Source organism: Anabas testudineus, chromosome 21, assembly GCF_900324465.2.
Source record: "Anabas testudineus chromosome 21, fAnaTes1.2, whole genome shotgun sequence".
Classification (NCBI taxonomy): Eukaryota; Metazoa; Chordata; class Actinopteri; order Anabantiformes; family Anabantidae; genus Anabas; species Anabas testudineus.
Window position 1 is genome coordinate 6,199,593 of NC_046629.1, and position 11,130 is coordinate 6,210,722.

Consider the following 11,130-nt stretch of genomic DNA (forward strand, 5'->3'; position numbering starts at 1 on the left):
TACAGTCTCTACTGTTTAATACAGTTCTCGATAATGAAATCCTGTAAATGTCAGTATAATGCAACACAGTTCACCAGTATTGAGGAATGTGACCTCAAAAGTTATTATACTGGCGATTTGGCATAGTAAACGTAGTGGTTTAAATATTTATTTTTGTTGTTAGATACCTCTGTTGTCTATGTGGATTTGACACACTTTTCAGAAGATTGTCAAACATTGGACAGGACACGGTAATCTCTAGTCGCCACCAGGAAAAGTCCCTGTTTTGCAACCGCGACTACTATGTGAGCATGAAGTGAAGTTTGGAAAGTCTGTGCTAATTAACTGGAACAACCATGTTTTTTTTTGTGTGTTTTTTTGAGGAAGAATATAGTAGTTGGAAATGTAAAGAGCTTACCTTTGTAAATTTCCCATTTATTGGAACAGTAGTCAAGCTTTATATACAAAGACCATCATTGAGAAATAACTCATGAAACCTTAATTTCATCTACTATTTAATATATAGAGTATGAGTTGTCTCATGGCAGGTGCATTTGGAGGCTCACAACAACATTCTAAGACAAACATAAAAGCATTTTCTTAAATGTTACCTTTCCTTTACAGCTCTTTACAGTATCTGCTCTTCCAACTTTTCTAGGGTAATTACCCCGCCTTCGGCACCTGGTACCGGTACAATTATAAATATTTTGCTATAAAAAAACAAAAACATCAAAAACATAATTACAACTAAAGGACAATCTGTCTGACATTTGTAATAAGACTATCTTTAGGTGGACCTGTGCTGTAACCTTGACTTGAGTTTTGCAATACAATATTTCTGAATTGTCTCCAAGTGAGGAGAGTTACTGTGATACACATTTACATTGGAAACCTGCTAGTCTCTGATCCAACAATTTACACCTAACATGGCTCAACCCTATCATAAGCTCAGCAGGGCAGTTTTCTCAAGGTACACCACCCTCCTGCCCTTCACTGGCATATGATACCTCATCTCCTTCCAAAACCTGGATGAAGGGGAAAGAGATGGCGACAGCTGTGTGTTATATCCACTGTCCTGGTCCTCATTGCTGCCTGTGCACATCCTCCACGATTTCCTTGTAGTTTGTTTTTTCCACCAGCACATTGCGCCCTGCTTTTTTCTCAGGTGACGCACTGATTCTGGGAAGAGAGCCAGCTGAGCGGGAGTAATCTCTTCCAGCTCAACCAGTACCACCTGTAAAGCAGCACTGAAATTAGAACCAGGGTGCTATTTTGAGCATTTAAATGTTAAACTGCTGAAATAAAACTAAATTAAACTAATGATTTTCTGGGATCACTTATATCCAGTCCTTTCACATTATTTCTATTTACCATTTTTTTGGTTAATCTTCCTCTGTGATCACAGTTTGTTTTAGTTGTAGTTTGATCTGTCAATAATATTTTTTCTCACCTTGAGAGATCCCTCTAGCAGTGCTCTGTGCATTGCTTCCACACACTCCAACTGTTGCCTTGTATCTGGATAAACTTCATCACTGACATCAAAACTTGTGCAGTTGCTGTTGTCATTGGTTTTGCTTTCACTGTTATCACTGCAATCACCACTCATAGAGATCTTGTTAGTATTGGTACTAGTCCTGCTTGCGTAACTTTTGCTGGTGAAAGTTGAGGCAGTGTAGAGCAGGAGGAGGCAGCGACTAGCTTGTATGTTCTCCTCCACAGAATTGCTTATCACTGGAAAGAGTAAAAAGTAGATGAAGAGATACTGTGGACAGTTGTGGCCAGTAATAGTACAGTGCTTCACGATTTAGATGACCTACCTTGTCCAGGAACGCAGTCACGACCTGCTATAAAGAGTTTGTAGCCACAGACATTTTCCAAGACTTGAGGTAGTATGTTAAGCGCAAATGTCTCAACTTCTTTGCTGAATCCAACCGCACTGGGCTGTGGATATGCCACGTAAGCATCATACAGTCTCCCATCCAAGTCTGAGACAGGAAAAAAAAATAAAGAGCTAATGTGTGTGTGCATTTGTTGTTAAGTTGGGTGTCACTTACACACAGTCTGTGTGTAAAACATGATTTAGAAGTACCATGGGTTTTGAAAGGTTATGTGAAATGTTGTGTTTTTCATGTGGTGCTTTTTCTTGTGCTGTTTACTCGTTAATTCCTCTCTGATGCTACATGAACACTTGAATGTAATGCGATTGTGGTTAATCCATATATATAGTCAGATTTTTACAGACTTGGTACAGTTTTGCTTTTGGCTATATGCTAACATCAAATCCTGAAGGTTACGTGGTTCTTCTTTAGCATAATAGCCCTGTGGTTAATGTGTTTCCCTTGTTACTGTCACTGTTGACACGTGTGGTCAGGTATGACTATGAACTTAAGATTCTGCAAGCTGTGAGGTGTGGGTGTGTGTGTTGAAAGGTTAACACATCATTATAATGCATACTGTACATAATATAAACACAGTATTCTTATTTTTATAAGTACATGCCTGCACTGAAATATTACCTTTGTTTGAATAGAGGAGTGGAAATGCCTCTCGGAACCACAGCACAATGTCAACCTTAAAAATGTAATAGATGATGACACTGATGGTAAAGAGAACCATCACACCGCCAAGCACCAATCCAATGGGAAGTATGATGTTTTGATCTGTAAAGATAAACATTACACACAACAGACAACTTTATGTTTTGGGTTTTCACCAGATGTGGTAAGAAATTGCTTTGGATAAAAGTGTCAAATGTCCAGGTTTTTGTCTAATGCAATATTGTGGGTCTTTGACATGTTAAGTTTTATTATATATTGTAAATAATGGCTCATATTGGGAATGCAATGGAAAATGTAAAATTTATCATTTTTCAACACATGCTTCCTGTTGAGGACCAGGCTTAAGCACCTCTGTGAGAAGTAGTCAATTTCCTTATACTTGTGCGAGCAGCACAGAGAACGCTGCTTTAGACAGCTGTTTTATATCAAAACATAGTGTTGCAATATGCTTCTAGTTTTCCATTCAGATGGTAAACTTTTTTTTTTTTTTGTTTCTTGCCATCATTCTGGTTCTTCCAGTTTTTGGTGTGGTTTACATCTTGTGGTAAACCCTCTGTGCTTAATCTGAAGAGATTTTATCTTGGTTATTGACTTTGACACAGATACGCCTACACAGCTAAATGTTTGAGCTCTTCAACCGTTATGAAGTGGCTTTTTAGTCACACTGGAATCATAGTCACACTGGTCATACTGTTTCAAATTGAAATAGATTTATAAATATACCTGGTATATATTACTACACAATTCTGTAAATATTTTGTAAAGTTATACAAACCTGTAATTATTTTATATATTCTCTTTTTTGCATCTTAACTGTTTTTGTGAACAGCTTAACAAGTGAATTTAAAAAGAGCTGTTATACTGTGGGATCAATAAAGCTGTATATATTAGTACACTTTTGTCATTCTTCACAGTTTGTGTTCCTGACCTCACCAGTGCATTCCTTCTTTGTAAGAATGCATCATGTACTGTAGGTGATTAGAGCACACCTAATGTTTTAGTTTTTCTTATTCTGCTTTTTTTGTTTGTCTTTTGAGCCCAATGATGTGTTGCTTACAGACAGTGACAGCTGCTTTTTCTGTGTACATGAACACAAAGCAAATTAATTAAAAAGAATTTCTGGATGCACAGTTACAGCTCTTAAATCTTTAATATACAAATGGAGCACTGTAGCTGCTGCTAACTTGTGGCTCCACTATGGCTTCATGGCTTTTAAACATGCTTGTAAAGCCTGTGTAAAAAGGCAAAGGATTGATCCACTTATCTAGACTTGTTCTTACTCACCTCCAACATAAGGAATATTCTGGATCATTATGTTTGTTTCTGTCTTTCTCCCCTCTTATAGTGATCATCACTGAGATAAAAATCGGTGCCCTTACTTATTCTTTTGGTGACCACCTTTCACCAGCTTTTTTTAGTTTGTTTGTTTTGTTTTTATTTTTGAGACTTGTCTCGTGTTTTTACCTGCTGGTAGCAGAGTAAAATATCCCTTTGTATTGCCTCTGGAACTGTATACATAACAAGTGTAGTTGATGTGGAAGTCCTCTTCCCTCAGTTCAGAAAATAGGAGCAGCTGCTCAAACCACATCCCTTTACTAGGAACATCCTGGCTCCACTTACTGGAACAGACAGATCAGAATAAAGAAAAGTATTCCACCATTACTGTGCTTGATTAGAGCAGTAGTCTTAACATAAACGCATATGTTTTGCTTGTAGTACCTTTAAAAACAGCTAATTAAACAAAATGAAAAAACAGGAGTGATTAGATAAGGGTGCTGACCGTTCTTTAGACTTGTAGACACGCTCAGGATTAGTGCTTTCCCAAGAAATATAAGCACTGCAAGGACCAACGCTTGGCATAAACACTCTGCAGCTCTTGTTGAAACTGGAACCTAAACAAATACACAAACAGTAACACACGTTATACATTATGAACCTGTTTTTCTTCATTTATCAACATCTTCAAGGTTATTTGATGTTTTAGACACTGCTGATGTTGGTGTGACGAGCCCTGTGTAAGTTTTGACACTAGTCAATTAAACTGTAAAATACTGTGTTCTTACCTATCTTTGCCTTTATTACTTCATTGGCTGGTTCATGAAGTTGTGGAGCCAAACAGTACTCCTCTGAAAAGACAAGAAGTCAACATGAAATATTGTAACAGAGGTTCAGGTTGTTAAATGATGGAAATATACTATATATGGAAGAAATATATACATACTACTAGCTTTTTTTGCACCTACTTCTATGCTGTTTGTGATCTGTTTCTTAGGCCGTGTGACTAATTTCCACCTCTTGTCAGCCAGTTGTGATTTTTGCTGCAACTTAATGGTTACTGTTACTGTAATAGTTGCTTGTACTGGTGAATTACAAAAGTATATGTGTTCTGCTGTAGGAATCACAAACAGTTGTGTTGTCAGCAAACAACCTGAAAGTACCTCTCACAAACTCAAATGCATATCTCTGTCTTGCTTGTGAGTAGGGGTGGATAATATAGGCTTAAAGCCACAGTATATGATGATATTTTATTTGCAGTGATGATACAACAAAGGCATACTTTCTGTATGCACTGTAGATAAAATATGGCACAGCCCTACCTGTTATGGAAGCATTAATTGTGTCAGACATGGATCCTGTGATGCCTCCAAGGGTGAACTTTAAAGTACAGGTGTAGGAGCTCTTATGTTGAACGTTCACCTCCTTTATCATCAGGAGGTTGTCTCTGTAAGTATACGTTCCTTCTTTCCCATCAGCTACTGGGTCACAACCCTAGATGAGGAAAGGAAATGTAAGTCAGACTTTTTCAGACAACAAATGAAAAAATATTACTCTTCTTCATATATTGGTAGAAAGCCACGTGTTTAAAGCAATAGCACAGGCACTGAAATTATAATAAAAAAAACAAAAAAAACAAACAAATATATATAGATATATAACGATATATAGATATAGTACATCAGGAGTAGTGGCAAGATATGAGAAAATGTTAACAGAAATTCAAGCAACAGCGGACACAACCTTAGGCTTAAGTCAATGATGGTGTAGATGGATATTGTTAATATAGTGTAGAGTCTGCAGGTCATACAGCACATTTAAGACAAACTCTAATTATCCAGAATATGTCTGTATTAATGCGACTAATTACAACAATATCTGCAGTAAACTCACCCTGTACCACATGAAGGATGTAGTGATGTTGTAACTTTTCAGTTTATCAATTTGCTCTTTCAGAGGGCAGTTCAGTTTGTCATTAACTCCACTGATGAGTGTTTGCTCAGTTGTCCGTGGCCTTCCACACTCACCAGTAACTGGTAGATCTACTACAAGCTTGGTTACCTGTCTGTAGCACTGAGAAGGCGTTCTGTAGGAGGTATATTGTAGAAAATATAATTTCATTGAGGTATATTGTTTATCTTCAAGCAACCAGCAAATGATTCAAGAACTTCTCAGGTTAAGGTCAACAAACTGCTGTCTGTTCTCAGTCAAGTATTTTTAAAATGAAGATTGTACAGAATTATTTAAAGACATCACATCATGACTCTACATAAACCACAAGTTCAGCTCTAAAGCACTCTATATATCGTTAGCCCTTTTGAAACTGTCCTTTCAGGTTTACCACACCACTACTTCTCTGTACTGGTTTGTATAAAAACTACCAAAGCACATCACAGTTTATCCAGTAATGTTTTGACAGCAGCATATATTGATATTTGTCTAATGTCCTGTCAGATGTCGTGTTAAACACTGTCACACCGGAGTGCCAGTTATTGTGTAAAATTAACACTGAAATTCCTTTAAGGTGGCTTTTGAAAGTTCAGTGTAAAGTAGGGGCCCTATTCTTAGTTAAAACTAACTAACAGCAGCTGTTATTATTGTGAAGTAATGGACCTACTCAAATCAGAAATTTCTTTAAAATTGAAATTCATTAGATGAGATAGCTTATTATTATTATTATTATAAATTTTTTAAATTAGATTAATAGATTAAACTACTGCTATTATTGATCTTTCTATTTCTGTTTGTGCTACCATACCTCACTATGGTCACATATTCCCCATCGTCGTCCAGTGTCACATTAAGAAACCACAGAGTCTCCCCGCGTATCAGGATTGTACCGGTCTGGTTACTCATTTCTTGGTTTGTGTCTGATTTGTGCCACGTGATGTTATATGGGACAGTTGTGAAGTCGAAGACCTCTGGAGACACCAGGGTGCTATTCAGCATAGCCATGTCCCCAGGAAACGGAGAAAACTCTCTCAAATTGTAGCTTATAGTCAGTACAGTTCCCTGCAACACACACAAACATGTAGTATTGAATGTGAGAGTTTTCCAGTATAGGCAATTTTATATAGTAGATTACATTACACAAAACACTGTGATTAACCCCAACTTTAAAGTTATTAATCCAGCATTTGATTAGTAGCTCAGGAATTTAGAGCTGCCCAGAGAACATCATAGCTGACCAGTATTTTTATACTGTACTGTATATCACTAATATAAAAACTATGGCTGCAGTGACAGAGGTGTACCAGTTGGAGGTGTGCTATATCATTTTGTGAATGATAGCACTGGAATAAAGTGTTGTGTGATAGTGTCATTATGAAACATTCAATGATGTTATAGTGTAATGATGTGCACACAAAAACACTGTTGAGAGCGAGAGCAGCAGGCCAGCCTTCAATGACAAATGAGTCTGTTCCCCAACTACTCAAGAAAGCTGCTTTCTCTGAGTAACCTGGATACTTAAATGCATATAAACACAGTCAACGACAATAGCTCATATGAAAAAAGATGGAAAATGTCTTTATTTTGTTTGCACTGAAAACATCAATAAATTGACTGGAGATTATTACAGACAGTTTCAAGCTTGATCCTCCATGACCGGATTCTGTGCTGATTAGACAGTGTAGGCAAACGAATCTTCCTCGCACGCGACATGAGTATAGAGTGTGCGCTTCAGGCTTAGTGAGCTTGCAATGTGATTACAATTTTTTTTTTGTTTTAGGAATCATATTTACTCTCTTTCACATTCATGTCTGGATCGGTAGCATGTGATCACAATCCCAGCATGGAACTCTTTGCATTTTTCCAAGAAAAGTAGGACATACAATGTTCTCTCTTAGTACCAGACTAAGTTTGTTTAGTGTCAAACACTAAAAACTGAGAAATGTTACAGAAGCTACTGCAGATGTACCAGAAGAGGGCGATAAAAGTCCTTCTTTTCTTTTACAAAGTGAATGTGAAACTTTGTAATAGCATAACACAAGCACACAAGCGAGAACATTTTATATTTATGTAGTTATGTCCAATAAAAGAAATTCAGCTCACCTTGTACGAATCCTGTATAGATCCCACACAGCCCGAGCAAAAACAGGCTTCCCAGTACTGAACTCAGACCCATGTCTGAAAAACACATGTTTATATTTATATTATACCAGTTAGTAGTGAATATATAAGACAAGCTAAAGTAAAGTCAGACATTATTGGAAGAGAAGCTGCAATGACAGTGTGGAATCAAAACAGAGCAATGATCAGCAAAAAATAGGTTTCGTTTTCCTTTAAGCCAAACCTTTACCTGACTGTTATCTGATCTAATCTCTCTGCTTTTTTACACCCTCCTTTCTCTCTGTCACCCTTGGATGATAATATTCTGTAGCACAACTTACGTTGGTTCAAGTCAGTAAATTCTTGGCGCGAGTCCAGACAGAAACTGTTGTGCATTTCTCACCAATGATAGCCTGCATTTGTTTCTTATGTAAGGTAAGTGTGATATTAACCCACAAATAGCTGTGCTAGTTTTGATTTAGTCTGTCACGTGTTACATTTTTGGTTAGAGATGGTTCCACCTGTTAACACTTGGTAGTTATCTTTTGAATTTGCTATAGCAATGGCCAACCCTGGTGCTTGAGCCACTGTCCTGCTGGTTTTGCAGCTATATCTTCTCTACCTACTGCTGATTACCAGGATCGGGTGTGCTCAGACAAGATGCAACTGCAGGCAGTGACTCTCAATAGATAAAAGCAAACAAGATAGATGGTTAGAACTTGAAAACCAAAGGATTACATGAAGGGTATCAATGTAGTATATCAGTAGATGTAATTTTGCATCAGTTCAGCTTGGGAGTTATGTATACTTTTAAACTCATAGTGGTAAAATTATCTTTGATTAAATATGATATTTGCCCACATAGGACTCTTCCTTTAAATTTTGGATACTTAAAGGAAGAGTAGTAAGGCAAACAGAAAGTGTTGCAACCCAACAGTAGCAACAAAATGAGGAAACAACAAGAACAAATTTATCAAAAACCACATCTACAAATTCTGTTTTGATACAGCTTCTGCTTAAGTGACAGGTGGAAAAAGTTCTGTGATGGTGGTGCACTTGTGGTTTAGCAGGCTGCAGTGAATATAAGGTAGAGCAGGTCATGTGGTATGACTCTTCACAGCTTTTGTTACTGCTCACAGTTTTCAGATCACACTGACAGACAAATGCACTTTAAAGTGTTGTTCAATTGAGACCGTGAGAAAAGATAGAGAAACCATTGCATTTTATTTCTTGCATGGTTTGTTTTACACTGCATTTATACAGAAAACATGATGGGTAACTGATTAGATTGTTATGATTGTCATTCTACATGATTGGTGCTTCATCGAGACTCAGGCGGGAAAATTTGATTTCAAGACAGCAGGCATTGCATCACTTAAATGGTTCTAAGGTCTATTTATATGTTCTCTGGTGTCACAAAGACATGATCCCAAAATAACTCATTGCAAGCATGATTACTATTATTAGAACAATGACTGAGCTACAGAGAGACAATAAAAGCTCATTGCACAGCAATATTGCAGGGATTATTACTGTGACCCCCAGCAGGTTGCACACTGTTAAATTGACTTGCATTACTTACTACAAAACAACACATCACTTTGATTGAAAGGCTGACTACTGCAGGTCTCAATATTTCAGAAGTTTAAAAATCTCATAAGTTTTTCCAGTAATCATGCAATGTGAATTATGATTGTATGTCGCTGTTAAAATCTCTTATGCTTCGTTAACTAACTCAATTTGTGCCTTCTACACTGCCCACTCTTGACTGAGACTACTGAAACAAGGGTAAATCATACTTACCTACAAACCTGATACAAGACGTAAAGATCTAAATGGATAATACACATTAAATTAGGTATTATTTTTATGTAAAATGAATTACTGTCGCTTTAAAATCTTCATATTAAGCCACAGTAAGAGACATAAAAAGACAAAAATCATTTTGTCTCTGTATGTTTTTAGGAGTAATAGACATAGTTTTACCCTGGGACAAGGCCAGACAGATAGGCTCAGTAGGTTATGTTATGAAAAAGGAGAAGAGAAATCCTGTTTTATTTTGTGTTTTTTTTCTCACAGAGGCCTAGAGTTGGTTGGTCATGTAGGCAGTTGAACAGATGCATCTTAAATTGATGTCATGCCCAACAAAAAAAATCCAACAATCACATAAGTTTTCTAACACAACACATTTGTTAGCAGAGTTAAGTTGTACTTGGAATAAACAAGTAATAGTCTATAAACCGAATGCCGTAAAAACAGAGACAGTTATTTAATGGACTTATGGTTCTGCCTCAGTTTGGAGCAACTGAAACAAGGCAAAACAATTTCCCTCTAGGATTAATAATGAAGTTTTTTGAATCTTACTATGGTAACCACGTTTAATAGATGTTTCACTACATATGTGAATCCAAGTGTATTTATCTCATACAGTATCTGTATGATAGGCTTCACATTCAGACTGTAGAGTAGGAACAAGGGCTTTTTGACAGGTGGTGGCAGAACGGAAAACTGGCGGTTGGAATTTTTAGAGGCTGGTACAAATTTAAATTATATGGCATTACTGACGCATGGCAGGACATCGCAAACATACTGCACCAATAAAAACCCTGACACTGTGAAATGTTACATCTGTCTTTGACAATGGAAAATGTTGTAAACTGACATCTAAGGATGTAATCAGTCCAATTTTAAATTTAGAATGGATGTAAATTAAATTGAAACTAGCCTCTAAGAGGTTGTCAAACTGCTTGACTCACTAAAAGGCAAATAGTGGGAGTGTCTCTTCGTTGACAATATATACTGCACAACTGTAGGGCTGTGAAGTGAAAGCAATTTCTCAGTAATTTTTTTCATTTTGTTTTTTTTGTGGTGAGAAGCTCTGTGAAACTGCTGAGAGTTTTTTTTTTCATCTGTGTTTTTCCATAGTTTTTTTTTTTTTTCAAGCTCAGGGTTTCTGACGAATTAAACCACTTCAAAAAATATGATTTGATACGATTGATGAGTGCAGAAAGAGAAGCCTATAACACAAGATACACAGGTAACAGTAAAAACAGCATGATAAAGACAACATAATACTTAAACCCAACCTCAAGGAGTTGATAATGAAATAAAAATCTTTTTAAAAATTCTTTAGTTTATGAAATGTGATAACTTCTGAGTGCATGAGGTGTCCTCCACCTGTGGAACAACTCCAATCTGCAGAATCAGGGGACAAAATACATTGATCAAGTGGTCAAGCGCTATTGAGGTTAATGGTTACAGATTTATC

General features: G+C 36.8%; 1 protein-coding gene and 1 long non-coding RNA gene across 8 annotated transcripts in view; one reads left to right on the top strand and one right to left on the bottom strand.

Moving 5' to 3' along the window:
* LOC113173827 overlaps positions 1 to 11,130 on the top strand; it is a 60,033-nt gene that overhangs the window by 4,953 nt on the left and 43,950 nt on the right. For 6 of the 7 annotated variants that reach the window (XR_003299843.1, XR_003299841.1, XR_003299840.1 and 3 more), the window contains exon 1: positions 8,185 to 8,297. The exons of the other annotated variant lie outside the window; for it this stretch is intronic. This is a non-coding gene — a long non-coding RNA (uncharacterized LOC113173827). Of the gene's footprint in view, positions 1 to 8,184; positions 8,298 to 11,130 lie in introns of those variants that run through there. 7 annotated transcript variants of the gene reach the window in all.
* Positions 282 to 8,270, bottom strand: LOC113173820 (interleukin-1 receptor type 1-like). The gene is given in 13 exon segments (XM_026377400.2): positions 282 to 1,213; positions 1,430 to 1,710; positions 1,797 to 1,964; positions 2,496 to 2,639; positions 4,002 to 4,156; positions 4,318 to 4,429; positions 4,601 to 4,663; positions 5,135 to 5,306; positions 5,706 to 5,898; positions 6,571 to 6,776; positions 6,778 to 6,824; positions 7,866 to 7,940; positions 8,204 to 8,270. Coding segments are annotated over 13 exon segments (1,965 nt in total). The 5' UTR covers positions 8,259 to 8,270; the 3' UTR covers positions 282 to 919.